The 15,296-nt window shown below is 39.7% G+C and overlaps 1 protein-coding gene across 1 annotated transcript in view; it reads left to right on the forward strand.

The window, feature by feature from the left end:
* cox10 (cytochrome c oxidase assembly factor heme A:farnesyltransferase COX10) overlaps positions 1–15,296 on the forward strand; it is a 136,367-nt gene that overhangs the window by 25,720 nt on the left and 95,351 nt on the right. The window contains exon 3 of the mRNA XM_078225432.1: positions 4,613–4,937. Coding sequence (XP_078081558.1) covers positions 4,613–4,937 — 325 coding nt within the window. The remainder of the gene's footprint in view (positions 1–4,612; positions 4,938–15,296) is intronic.

Genomic DNA, 15,296 nt, shown 5'->3' on the forward strand with positions numbered 1-15,296 from the left:
TACTTGTGTAGAAAGTAGAAAAAATCCTACTGGTACGGTGGAGAGTGTTAGAGAAAGGAATTGCTGTTAACTGATGGGGCACAGTAGAGGGAGTTTTACTCTGTACGTGCCATATACTGTTACCTGACTTGAGATTTCATGAAAATGAAGGAGTATCATTGGATTTCTTCGCTGCTTCTTAGCCAGTTCTGATGAAGGGTCATCCAGACTTGAAGCGTTAGCTCTATTCTCTCTCAACAGATGCTATGAGGTGGAGATGCTGGTGTTGGACTGGGGTGGGCACAGTAAGAAGTCTCCCAACACCAGGTTAAAGTCCAACAGGTTTATTTGAAATCACAAGCTTTTGGAGCACTGTTCCTTTTGTCCACAGATGCTGTCAAGCCTGCTGAGTTTTTCCAGCCTTTTCTGTTTTTGTCTCAGATTCCAGCATCCACAGTAATTTGCTTTCATCATTATGTTTTTTAGTGCTGATGTCAGTTTGATAGCCAAAAGATCTAAAAAAAAAATATTTCAACAGATTTAACTGTAGACTCAGGATTTTGTAAAGCAAATTTGGTTAAAAGTGGCTCTAAGTTTGCCACACCCAATTACCTACCACACAAGTTTGCATATACATTTCCTTTTTGGGGTACACTTCAATGTCTGCAACGTAGCATCTGATTTGAGTTGGGTGCAAATATAAGCTTGCTGGAATTCACCAGTCTTTGGTATGTCTGAATTTGTGATTCCGCTCATCAGCTTTTTAGCAACATCCTCAAGGTTGTAATCATTTGCTGCAAGGATGTATCAATTGTGGTGCAAACTGGGTGGTTTAGTGACAATACAAGTTGGATCATTTATATGCTTTCCAAAATCTCTCATTGATCTTGATAATAGACAGCTTTTCAAACCATATGTTTTGCATTGTTTTCTTTTACTCTCCTTCCTTTTTGTGATTCGGTTGTTAGACATTGAAATGTTCTTGTAATTATTCTGTTTCAAGGAGTTTAGAATCAGCAGGGGAAGATGACCTGATTTTTTGGTGTACAATTCTTTATTAAATCTCACCACTGTGCAGTTAATGGAGTGATTTGATGACCTTGCCAAAAAGTCAACTAATTTTAAATTGTATCTTATGTCAGGACCAGTGAAGGCATGGCTTATTCTGATTAATTTTCTGGAACTGTTTGGAAATGGACACTAACGAGATTGTTAAGTTGACTGTCAAGGGCCAGGTGACTTTTGCAACTTGGCACAGACAAAGGATTAACTCATGTCTGAAACTGCCTCTGGAAAGTTATCAAATGTAAATGGGTTTCTCAGGTGCTAAAGGACCATCCTGAACAGTTCAATGGAAGAAATCTAACAAACAATGACTGACAGACATATTGCAGCCCTGAGAATGCAATATCAAATGAGGTCTTCTAGTTAATCATAGCTGGTATGTTGATGGATTACCAACCATACCACCATTGTACTTCAAGCACCCTGGCTGCAATCAATTATGTGGACACTGGAAGGTGCAGAAACTTGCCATCATGTGACTAAAACTTCACTAATGATACCAAGTCCTTTATTGCTCCAAGAACCAGAGAGAAGTCAGTCAGTCCACACACCACCCAGCTGCAAGACGTCAACAGAAAAGGCAGCAGACCCACACCTTTTTAAACCTGGAGACTGTTCCAACTAAAAGGTCTCCCAGTCTGATTGCTAATCTAAGCCCACATTGAAAGAAACTTGATCTCCTGATAGAAAACTACAAGAGCCTAATGTTGTGACCTGCAGAACATTTATCTCTTCAAGGGAATCCTGCAACAACTCTTGTATACAGTTGGCCATTTGAATCCACTGTCAGGGAAACAGATAGTTTTAAGGTATTTTAATTTGTAATGTTGATTAATGGAAATAAGTTATTAATTTAAGTGGGTTTAATTTAGTGGGTCTGTGCAAGAAGAGTGGAACTCTAGTTAGATTCATGTTAGACAAAGGTGTTTGTATGTGTGGGCATTTGGTCAGTTCAAACTATGCTTCAATTGTACTGAGAGAATGTTATGGCGTGAGAAGTAAACAAGGTGGGAGAAATAAAAAGCCATTGCTTAGTAACCAGTGCTTAGACACCTTGAGGGTGGGAAGTTTTTTTTTCAGTTTTATTTTAACTGAATTCAAGCAATTGGTTACTGGAAGCAAGAGAGGGAACATCTCTCTCAACTTTGCTGGAAGAAAAGCTATACCATAGTTAATACCATAGTAATATTTAAGAAAAGCCGTGTCAGAAACTTAAAGAACAGCTAGTTAAGGAAACTAGAGAAATTAAGCAAAGTTTCTAAGAAGCCTGAAGTAAAGGAACAGAGGAAACTGGAGCGACATCAGGTTACTGTTCAGTAAAGCCACAGATAAAGCTGAAAAGAAGTTGGCTCTTACAATGCTAGAAAGCTATCTGAAGTCGTTCTAAGGCTTGTGAGATCTTAACTACAATTGTGAGAGATCATTTGAAGTAATTGTGGAAATTGGTGACTGGATTTCATAGTTTGTGTGAAAGCATTTAAGGCAAAGGAAACCTGAAAGGAATGATGGAAAACCTAGAGCTGGATTCCTTGTTTAAAAAGTGGACTGGAAGTTTTGTTTGGGGTAGTTGGTAAACCTGGAGCTGGATTCCATGTTAAAACAGTGGAGTGAAAGCATTGTTTGACAAGATAGTTGGAAAACCTGGAGTGGATGCTTGATGAAAATAACTGATAAAAAGTATTGTTCGAAAGAAGATTTTAAAATGCATCTTTTTGGGAATGGAGTTTGGAAACACTCAATGTGACAATCCTCTGTGGGGATTTTGTGAAGAAATCCACGTAAGATCGGTTGAGTGACAAAGGCCATTTGGTTTCAGAGTGGGGTGTTATCTCTGAAAACTATGCATTTGTGAAGCTAAGAGGGAGTTAATGAGTTTTCTATTATAATCAAACTGTTAATCTTTAAGGCTGGATGTCTCTGGTCTTGCATGCCCCACTACCACTGCCAGCAAGAACAGAGTTTGGCATTCAGTCAAACCTGCATTCACTACAGCGGGTCTGGAGAATCCCAGCTGTGGGCAAGGGCGGAGAATTCTGGCTAAAATGTTATTTCTTGTTATTAAAAACTAATAAGCAGTCCAGTGACTCTTTCCTTCGTGTTTTCTTCAAGTAAAACATTATGGTCTTCCGAGTCAGGGTTCCATTCTGAGATCTTCTTGTCCAGAAGTAACACCAACTAAGGTCATAGCATTACCTTCAGGAGGGAAACACCATTTTTTAACAGGCCCACAAAGATTTTCTTCAGATGTGTTCCTTTGGTTGTAGTTGGTAAAAGTGTACTATTCTCTTGAACTGTATCTTGCTGGAATGTATGAGAGTTTTTTTAATTCATTCATGGGGCATGGGCATCACTGGCTGGCCTGCATTTAGGTGGGCAGGTGAGAGTTAACCACTCTGGAGTCACATGTAGGCCAGACCAGGGAAGGACGGCAGATTTCCTTCTCTCAAGGACATTGGTGAACCAGATGGGTTATTCTGACAATCAACAATAATGGTTTCAGGGTCATCAGTTGATTCTTAATTCCAGATATATTTTATTGAATTCAAATTCCACCATCTGCCGTGGCGGGATTTGAACCTAGGTCCTCAGAGTATTAACTGAGTTTCTGGATTAATAGTCTAGCGACAATACCATGAGGCCATCACCTCCCCATGTGACGTAACATTTAGATTTTTGGGGTGAATATGTGAATAAATAACCCTATTTATTTAACCCACCACAGCTTGCTGCTATTATTTAAATTGGCCAGGCACACTCAGTGAGGTGAAGAAACACGCACACTTTCTTTTCAACAGACAGTGATTACAGGCGATAAAGGAAAGGGTGCAAGTGTTTCAATTCTCTCCCGACCTTTGGTTGGCGTATTCAAGTGTGTATGTGATACTAGTCACAAAATGCTGTAGAGATTTGTATTCAAGTTTCAGAAATAAGAGAATAGTATGGATAAAAATGCATTTTAATTGAGCGGATGCTTCTTTTAAAGGAAAAATTGTTTCCCCAAAAAGCACAAATTAAGTCAAGATTTTCTGTGAAATTTTCTCCTGTTCCACCAGATGCATTAGGCTGATATTTGCTGTAATAGGCTCAATATTTGTGTGCAGCCAGTAAAATTGGCCACTTTGAATCCCTGTAATTCTCTTCAGTTTTAGTTTCCTAGAAGGTTCAAGCAGCCCTTGACATGTAGTAGATGTGACACTGTTGTGTTAAAAATAATAGTCTTTGTTTCAAAATGAAACATAAAACGAGTCCATTGGGTGTATAATTATAGCGTTGAATGTAGCCCCCAATATGTATCCTCAGCATTTTACATGTTGCTTTATTTAAAAGTAAATTGCTAAGAGTAACTTAAATTCTATGTAATTTGGGATCAAGTTGCAACCATTGAAAGCTGAATACAACACCATTTTAGATTGAGTAGAATACGTTTTCAATTTGAAAAGTCAACCAGCACTTAAAAGTAATCCACTATAAATTTAATTTACTTATTCTTATTCCAATATAAATGCCTAAAACGCAAATGTATTTCTGTCCAAATTAAGACTCACTTTATTATTCCTTTCTCTTGCAGTACGTAACCAAAGTTAATAAAGGATTGTACCAGCATGCAAAACCCAAAGCTGAACCATCAGCATCATCTTTTCAAGGGAAACAACCTCTGATCAACGATGAAACTGTCCTCCGATCAGTACAACAAATTCCTGCAATTATGCCACATCCGTCCAGTCTTCAAGAAAATGAAGACAACACAACAGAGAAGACAGCAATGGCTGGGGCAGCTAAGGATAAAATTACTTCCCAAGACTTCAGGGAGGCAAAGCAGTGGAAAGAGGCGAAAGTGCAGTTATCGGATCTCCCAGGGATCTATGCGAGACTGTCTAAAATAAAACTCACAGGTACTGCTTGATTTGGATTTATGTCTAGTTCTATGGTGAACATTGATTTCAGTCTCTTGAGATTACATTTATAATGCCACTTTTTCATCAGTACAATCTGATTTTAGACACTTTGCAACACAAAACTGGCAGTATGCTGCACACTTCGTAGAATTAACAAGTGCAATAAAGCCCTGAGGTGTGAGATCTCTTCAGGAGGCTCAAAACACTCACTACAAACACATCATTTGTTCTAGCCTTCCTAGATATAACCATCTGGTACATTTTCAGACGACGGGAAAGTTCTGTCGAGAGTGACCAAATTTCAGTACAAATCTGGCCAGGAGAATAGTGTACTGACCTCATGTGTTTTTTTTCTTGGGTCAGCTTAATTCAGTAGTTATCAGTGCAGCTTTAGCTTTGTACAGAAAGTTAGCATCATGGGGTGCTTAGAAAATTGGGTCAGTGAAATTTTAATTGGCCATGTAGGCAAAAACATTTCTTACAGATTTTAAGGTTCAGAAAATACTTGAAGCCATTGTCAGCCTTTTTCAAGATTCAGTCGAGAGTGCAGGGAACAGACATATCAAGAAAAAATTGAGAGCGTGAAATCCCAATGTGGAATCATGATAGTGAGTTTGGGAAACGATTGATACGCCCATCCGTGCCCTTTTGATGTCTTGGTTGGTGAAGTGCGCATTATTCTGCTTGAGGTAAAGGTGAGAGGAGTTGCCTTCTTTGGCATTCCAGAGAATCTTTCCCATAGGGCAGCAGGGCCACATGTTTGCAATAACTTGGGAATATAAAAGACAACATGACTTCATCTTCAAAATGATTGGCAGTGCTGTCTGACATTGCATATTAGCTACAGGCAAGAAATGGTAAAGCTCTGCTTTCCAGCTGATCTGGAATTTGAGGAGAAAGCTGTTCTCGGGTAGATGTGCCATGACCAGCAACTTTGGCTGGCAGGAAAATAAGAGATGTGGCTTGGTCAACCTCTGATCTTCCCAGCATGCCTTGTTTTATAGATCCTTGTTACATCTTCGAAGCATCCTAACACATTTCATTTTCAATGAAATACATTTTGCGTTGTAGTTAATGTTTTACGTTGGCAATTAATTTGCACAAAGTAAGATCAGACAAATGATAGACGGCCTGTTGTGGGGTTTTTTTGGTTAAAAGGAGAAATGCTGGCCAGCGCACAGAGAACCCTTGCCTCTTTTTGTTGTGTCATCTTTGCCCATCTCCACAGCCAGACTGTTTTATTTTCACCCTTCATCTGAAAGATGACACATGCAGCAGTGCAGCGCATTGTATTGAGGTGTCAGCCTAGGTTAGACCTGCTACTACTTTTAGCCAAAAGCGGTATATCCAGACAGGCTCCTATTATAAACTTCAGTTTCACTTGTTACCTCCCAGGGACACACACATTCCTTGTGATTTCTTTTAAAAATCTGTCGTTGTAAACCTAATTTTCATGTGCTCTAGTTTCCCAGTTTGTATTCTGCTGAACTATGTAAATATGCCACTTGATGGTTTTATTTCCATTGACTTAGTAGATAAAAATTGGCTGTTTGTTTTAGTACATTTAAAGCCAGACCTGTAGTGTGCTCCTCTACCCCACCTCATCTCCCCAAAATATGTGCAAATAATTTAAAAAACTCAAATATTTTTAAAAATCAAAATAATGCAATGTTGAAAACATAATGATGATCCTTGCAGCAAAAAATCAAAATTAAAAGCCTGTTGTCCATAAAGAACTCAATTTTATCCAACAACCTCCCACTGTCTAAGCTGGCATGGTAAAGGTTGTCTGTTTGGCTTCGGCACTCTGAAGGTTTCTGTCAATGACTGAAACTGTTCCCAGGAGAAATTTGAAATGGGTGGGGTAGAAAAGTCAGAGACTTCATTTTGAACTTGTACGAGAATGATTCTTATTATCAATAACAAATGTAATTTAGCACTGCAATAATTACACAAAGGTTTAGTGAGAAGATTTGATTGAATATTTCAATCTTTGCCGAAATTGTCATATCACCAAATGTATTTTTAGTTTGAAAGATGCCAGCTGTATTTTGGGGTAAACTGTGACTGAAACAAGTCAAATGAGGCTTTCCCTTCTGTCTCTTTTGTTCCACCCAGTTTTTAGAGAATACAGTTTTCCTATCTGTTTTGATTTGTGTGTTTTTGTAGCTTTCCTTGGGTGCATTTTGGAGCACTTTCTGTATGAACAAGAACTAGTTGAGCCATTAACTGTTGCGGTGTATGCTTTTATGACTGCACAAGTCTTTCATTATATGGCATATATCATTAAAGACTGGGTCAAATTACAGAGAAATCTAAGCTAAATGAGGTGTTGCCACTGTATTAAGAATTTTGATGTCTTAGCATAACCACAAATGTAGAGATCAGAGGTTTGTGTGCCCTTGCCTCAATTTTAAAATTCATAATTGTTGTCGAAACAAAAATGAAAACATCTGTTACTCTCGTATTCTGAAACTGCGTAAATATTGATGATAAGCAGGAATATGGTGATGAAATACACTGCATCATCCCAGTCTGTTGTGCGTAGCGTATCTAATGCTTGGGAATGTGCTAGAAGAAAGACTTTGGATGAAGCTGTCAGTCTTTCCACTGTTTCAGAGATTGGCCAATACTCTTTCTTTATTCAGACTGTCTTTTCAGCGTTTCCTCCAGAGAAGATGGTGCCTTGCTGTCGCCATTGAATTTTTCTTTGTAGCTCTAAGTAATGTGACTGGAAGACGAAGGTGTTTTACACCATGGCTGACTGAGAAAGCCAACACAGCTAATAAAGTTCTTAGCAGAAAACAAACAAAATAATTTGCACCTGTAGCACTTACCTAATCCTCAGAATGCCGCAAAGTGATTCAAGCCAACGATTTGCTTATGAATGTGGTTAATGAAAAGTTGCTATTTCTCTCTTCTAGGATTTATCTGTGAATTTTGCAACATGGTGCACTGTGCTTAGGAATTAGGCACTTTCTTTAGTCTCTGGCATCATGTGGCTTACACTAGCACAATGAGGAAGAGGGGGGAGAAATCAAATTGTCAACATCTTAAAAGGAAAGGACTTGAATTTACAGTATATAGCTGTTTGTAACCTACGATGTCCCCAAAACAGTTTTAAAGCAAGTGACGTTTTTTTTAAAAATGTAGTCACTGCGTAATGTACAGAAATATTGCATCAATTTCCACTCAGCAAGGCTCCACGAACAACAGTGAGGTACATGACAAAATAATCTGATTGTGATTTGTTAGTGGAGGGATAAATACTTTCCAAGTCAATATCAGAAGCAGGAGGACTCTTTCTGCCGTGACATCCTTTTTTTCACCTGCCTGAGAGTGCGGACGCAACCTCGGTTTAATGCCCCATATAAAAGCCCAGAGTAGGTTGTCAGCTTGGGAGAGATAATTAGTAGCCTGGTTATATTGTTCATTTTAATATGCTTTCAAATAAATTAAATTTCTATATTAGGACTCATAAACTGAGAGGAAAATGATCTGTTCAGCAGTGAATTTTATTTCTTTGGCTCGAATCAAATTAAGTATCTTGGGACAGAAAATGTTCGTTTAAACTTAATATTTGTCCAGGTACCAATTATTTTCTTTTGCGTTCCATAGTGTTTGCTTTGAACACAACATCTGGATATAAGGAATATTTGTTTTCCGTAACAGTAATGTCATTTAAAAGGGTTTCACTTACTGTGGTCTTTATACCTGTTGAGTGCAATTAATTAATTATTTAAAAAAATAATTTGATGTTTTTATTCGCTGCCGTGGCTTGAATGAAAGAATGCCATTTGATTCATTTCCATGACATGGGAAGAGATTGTTTTGTAACTTTCACTCATTATGGCACTAACAAATGGTGCTTCTGTTTTTTAACCATTTATAATAATTAACTAAAAGCATCCATTAAAACAATTTAATTGCTATTGGAGCTGCATTTATGGGATGAAATACATCTTTTCAAGGTCAGTTGTGGCAACCAAACAACTCACTTGTTCTCCAGTGCCTTTTCTGCAGATCAGTTGTGTAGGCAAAATTATTGTAACAAATGAACAAAGCAATTCTAAGTTTGACATTTAATGAACTACCCATCTGTTACTGGCCACTTCAATTACAGCATAGTAATTAATTTCCCGTGCTCAAGGAATGTTAATGGAAAAGGCCAGTTTCATGATGAGACTTTTTGTTTTTCAAGTCATTTTTATAATTTGTTTCAAAACCAGCACTCTAATCTGTCTATTCTCTGCTGTTTGCTTAACCAATAGTTAATGGTGTTTTGCACCGAACACAAAATGAAAATGCCTTAATTTTTAACTTGTACACAATTAGAGGACATCTCACTTGAAGAACTTGAAGAGATTCACCAGCAGATAACTAAGGAGGAAAATGATCATGAGCCTTGACATCTTAAAATTAGTGAGCTGGAAGGAAAGGTGGTGCTCCATTGCTCCATATTCGAACAGAGGCTCAATGGAACAGAATAGCAGGCTCTCCAATGGTGTCTTCAGTGCAGTCCACCTAAGACTTGTACTGTTGATGTGGAAAGGCTGAGGCTTGGAATAACAGTTGCTGAAGGTATTACCTGAAGGCTGCGTTTGAGAACACATGCTCATGTGTCCAGCATTTGGTGCCTTCTGTGACAGGGTTGCAGCAAACAACTGCCACTGAAGTTATGTACCTATATATGGTAGGACTATTATTTAATAGACATATTGTATGACCAATGCTGTGGTCAAGAGAATAGTGGCCATGAACTCATACGTTTCCTGGTGTGATGTGCTACTTATTGTTCTGCTCAAGAAAGATACCCTGCCATTTCCTGCCCATTTAGCAAAGATTTAAACCTCAGAGCACGAGCTGGCCAAACAAGGGGAAGATTATTGCTGTAAATATGGCTTTGAATCGCAAAGTTCTGGGTTCGAGTCCCACTCAAGGACCTGGGCACAAACATCAAAGATGTGCAGGTTAGGTTGATTGGCCAGGTTAAAAATTGCCCCTTAGAGTTCTGAGATGCATAGGTTAGTGGGATTAGCGGGTAAATATGTGGGGGTAGGGCCTGGGTGGGATTGTGGTCGGTGCAGACTCGATGGGCCGAATGGCCTCCTTCTGCACTGTAGGGTTTCTATGATTTCTATGATCAAGACTGACACTCCAGGGTAATACTGATGGTGTGCTGTACTGTTGGACATGTCATCTTTCAGTTGGGATATTGCACCAAACCTGTCTGGTGTGATGGATGTAATGGATCCTGTGGCATTATCTTGCAGTAGGGAAGTTGTCCCCGCGTCTGGTCAATATTTATTCCTCAATCAACATCACAAAAATAGATTGTGTGGGCGTAATCACGTCGCTGTTTGTGGGAGTTTATTGTGTGAAAAAATTGGTGGATGTGTATGATGTTTTACAACAGTAATGGCATTTCAAAAGTAATTAATTGACTGTAATTGCTTTGAGGCACCTGGCAGTCATAAAAAACCACGACATAAATGCAAGTCTTTCTTTCGTTTTATTATTGTTCTGTATTATCGACATTTGTGGTTTTAGCTGGTTGAATTCCAACAATACAGACTTGGCGCCTCCCTGCCCCGAAACTACCCCCCAAACCTCTCCACCCACTTAACCTTCGATGTACGCCTCACCATCCTGGATTTGAGTGGGATAGGTATATCCTCAGACATGTTCACGCCCTGTCGAACAAACACAAGTGCAAAAGCAAAGTACTGCAGGTGCTGGAAATCTGAAATGATAACAGAAAATGCTGGGAATATTCAGCAGGCCAGGCAGCATCAGTGAAGAGAGAAACAAGAGTTAATATTTCAGATTGATGAGCTTTCATCAGAACAAGTTTAATGAAAGGTTGCCGACTTGAAACATTAACCCTGTGTCTCTCCACAGATACTGCCTGACCTGCTGAGAATTTTCAGCTTTTTCTGTCGGAGAAATTCTGTTTAGAAATTGTTAAACGTTTTGACAGGTTTTTGTAGGAATCACACTCATGGCTGACCAAAAGCTGCATAATGGACTTTTATTTGAAACAATCTTTGAAACGTTTAACTCTTAGTTATTTGCTCCAATTCCTTTTCATCTCCTAACTGATTATGGACTTTAAAAAGGTGGAGTTACATACTATGTGTAATCAGAGCATCAGGAACCTTATGTTAATGCTTCATATTTCATTTATATAAAGGAATCCATTATGAACCTGGGAACAAACGAGCAGCCATTACTAAAGGTTATGGGTATTAGATGACATCTGATACATGTAAAGAACTAACTGCACCTTATTCTGTTAGCTTGGTAGTAAAAGGATGCCAACAACTGCATTTTGTGTATGTAAACAATATTAAATTGCATCTGTTAAAGGCAATTTAATTTATCAAGTGATGAATCTGTACTGCAACAAGATATTTGGAGTCCAGAAATTTGATATCTGATATTGGCAAAAGTCCAACAGAGGAAATGAAAAAGTTATCTTTAAAAACAGTTTATATCAGCACCCTGGTAGGCAACACTGAGTATGTGGGCTGTGGCCATCATTGGTAAGGCTGGCATTTGATGCCCATTCTTAATTGCTCTTGAACTGAGTGGATTGTTCAGCCATTTCAGAGAACAGTTCAGAGTCAATTGCATTGCTGTGGTCCTGGAGTCGCACATAGATCAGATCAGGTAAGGATAGCAGCTTTCCTTCCAGAAAGGACATGAATGAATCAGATGGGTTTTAATAAAAAGCAATGATTGTTTCATGGTCAACAATACTGAGACTAACTTTCAATTCCAGAAAGTTAATTGAATTTTAGTACCCCCAGCTGCCATGCTGAACTTGGTTCAGTCCTTGTAGTTCCCCAAAAGGGATTATTGGGGAAGGCACTTTGTCAGATTGAGAGGATAATTTGCAAGATGATTAATAGCTCTCTGTTTCTCCATAATTTGATCTGCCTTGTTTAAAAGGTGGCCAAAGCCAAAGTCTGCCCTCATGGGGACGGGAGGGACACCAAAAGAGAGCTGGAAGAAAAAGAAAGAAACAAATTAAACCTTTGGGGCGGCAAGGTTACACAGTGGTTAGCACTGTTGCCTCACAGATCGGAGATTGGGGTTCAATTCCGGCCTTGGGTGACTGTCTGTGTGGAGTTTGCCCGTTTTCACCATGTCTGTGGGGGTTTCCTCCCACAGCTCAAAGATGTGCAGGTTAGGTGGATTGGCCATGCTAAATTGTTCTTTAGTGTCCCAAGATGTGTAGGTTAGATGGATTAGCCATGATAAATGGGATTACAGGGATAGGGTGGGGAAGAGGGCCTGGATAAAATACGCTGTCAGAGAGTCAGAGCACAATCGATGGGTTGAATGGCCTCTTCTGCGCTGTAGGGATTCTGTGATTTAATATTTTGGATTTTGCAGCCAGTGGCGAAGGAACAACACTCACTTCATTAATGGCTACCTTCAAATTTTCTTCGACTCCAGAACAGAGACTTGCACTAATCTGGCATCTGATCCTGCACACTCCCCTGTACTCTGCATCTATGAGCAGACAAAGGAACAGCATGTCTCTTAAACCAACCAAGTTGAAAAATCTTTACTGACACTCGCATCATTTGAGCCATGATAGTATAAAGAAGGAAATATAAGTTAGATTTGAATTAAGTACATAAAGCAAAATAAAGCTTGTAAAACACAGATGGGATTAAGGGAGAGAGAGAGAGACAGAAAGAGTATGAAAAAATGGAATCTCCCAACACAAATTTTCTTCTGAGGGAGTGAGACTCCATATATGCAAAATTAATTTTTCAGGGCTGGAAAGGCTGTTCAAGAATTATTATTCATCGTGATGTTGAAAATTCACTCGCTCCTGAATTCACCAACCCCAACCTTTTTAGTCATAACTAATGGACAAGTGCATTAAGTTCATACCATTTCATTCAGTTCCAAATCTATAAGTGAGGCCTCCAACAGCGCACCTTCCGATGGAGCAGGGTATTTCTGACAGCAGTTTTGATGTTTGTGTGGTAACTACATACATGTAGATGCCAGTACATGGTGTCTGATCTACCCTGTTTTAATGCAAGTGCTGTTAGCTTCAACTACCGTGAAATTGAGATCAACATGTTTAACATTGAATGAACTATACATGTTAGTTTTGTAATGCCTGAAAATGCTCTCACAAACTACACCCATATGCATCAGAAGATGAGACTAATTTAACCTGTGATTTTTCTGTTTTCTGTACTGCATAATTTCATCTCAGCAATATTTTTGTTGTTGTGTTTATTCATAAGTGCAGTTACTCACTTTGAGGTGTCTGTCTCTCACACAGACATTCTCTGAACTGGAGGCAGCAATAAACAAAACAAACAAAGCTGGCCTTGTACACCCACAAGTATATTTCACCTCCACAATGGCAGTGCCAGGAAGTAACTCAACATCTCCTTGAGTGGCAACATCCCATTTATCTTGGTGTTACCCTTGACCAAACACTGACATAACACTGACATACAAAAAACATCTGAGCAAGAAAGCAGCAAAAATCAAAGCGTGAAACAAACTTCTCAGCAAACATGCTGGCTCTTTATGGGGTACAGATGCTCAAATCTTAAGAACCTCAGGTCTTGCCATCATCTCCTTGGCTGCAGAGTACTGTGCATCAATATGTTACAACTCATGCCATACCAGTCTTGTAGATATCTCAATTACAAGGGAGGAAGTGTTAGGTTTTTTTAGGAAACATTAAGACAGACAAATCCCCAGGGCCGGATGGCATCTATCCTAGACTCCTCAGGGAGACGAGATGAAATTGCTGGGCCTCTAACAGAAATCTTTGTCTCTTCACTGGACACAAGTGAGGTCAGTAAGAAGTCTCACAACACCAGGTTAAAGTCCAACATGTTTATTTGGTAGCAAATACCATAAGCTTTCGGAGCGCTGCCCCTTCGTCAGATGGAGTGGATATCTGTTCTCCAACAGTGCACAGAGACACAGAAATCAAGTTACAGAATACTAATTAGAATGCAAATCTCTACAGCCAGCCAGGTCTTAAAGGTACAGATAATGTGGGTGGAGGGAACATTAAACACAGGTTAAAGAGATGTGTATTGTGACAATACACATCTCTTTAACCTGTGTTTAATGTTCCCTCCACCCACATTATCTGTACCTTTAAGACCTGGCTGGCTGTAGAGATTTGCATTCTAATTAGTATTCTGTAACTTGATTTCTGTGTCTCTGTGCACTGTTGGAGAACAGATATCCACTCCATCTGACGAAGGGGCAGTGCTCCGAAAGCTTATGGTATTTGCTACCAAATAAACCTGTTGGACTTTAACCTGGTGTTGTGAGACTTCTTACTGTGCTTACCCCAGTCCAACGCTGGCATCTCCACATCACAAGTGAGGTCCCAGAGGATTGGAGGATAGCAAATGTGGTCCCGTTATTTAAGAAGGGTAGCAAGGATAACCCGGGTAATTATAGGCTGGTGAGCTTGACGTCCGTGGTAGGGAAATTGTTGGAGAAGATTCTTAGAGATAGGATATATGTGCATTTAGAACTGAATAATCTCATTAGCGATAGACAGCATGGTTTTGTACGAGGGAGGTAATGCCTCACAAATTTGGTTGAGTTTTTTGAGGAGGTGACAAAAACGATTGACGAGGGAAGGGCCGTGGATGTCGTCTATATGGATTTTAGTAAAATGTTTGACAAGGTCCCTCATGGCAGGCTGGTGCAAAAGGTTAAATCTCACGGGATAAAAGGTGAGCTAGCTAGATGGGTGGAGAACTGGCTTAGCCATAGAAGTCATGATGTGGAGATACCGGCGTTGGACTGGGGTAAACACAGTAAGAAGTTTAACAACACCAGGTTAAAGTCCAACAGGTTTATTTGGTAGCAAAAGCCACACAAGCTTTCGGAGCTCTAAGCCCCTTCTTCAGGTGAGTGGGAATTCTGTTCACAAACAGAGCTTATAAAGACACAGACTCAATTTACATGAATAATGGTTGGAATGCGAATACTTACAACTAATCAAGTCTTTAAGAAACAAAACAATGTGAGTGGAGAGAGCATCAAGACAGGCTAAAAAGATGTGTATTGTCTCCAGACAAGACAGCCAGTGAAACTCTGCAGGTCCACGCAACTGTGGGAGTTACAAATAGTGTGACATGAACCCAATATCCCGGTTGAGGCCGTCCTCGTGTGTGCGGAACTTGGCTATCAGTTTCTGCTCAGCGACTCTGCGCTGTCGTGTGTCGCGAAGGCCGCCTTGAAGAACGCTTACCCGAATATCAGAGGCCGAATGCCCGTGACCGCTGAAGTGCTCCCCAACAGGAAGAGAACAGTCTTGCCTGGTGATTGTCGAGTGGTGTT

Source organism: Mustelus asterias, chromosome 12, assembly GCF_964213995.1.
Source record: "Mustelus asterias chromosome 12, sMusAst1.hap1.1, whole genome shotgun sequence".
Taxonomy (NCBI): Eukaryota; Metazoa; Chordata; class Chondrichthyes; order Carcharhiniformes; family Triakidae; genus Mustelus; species Mustelus asterias.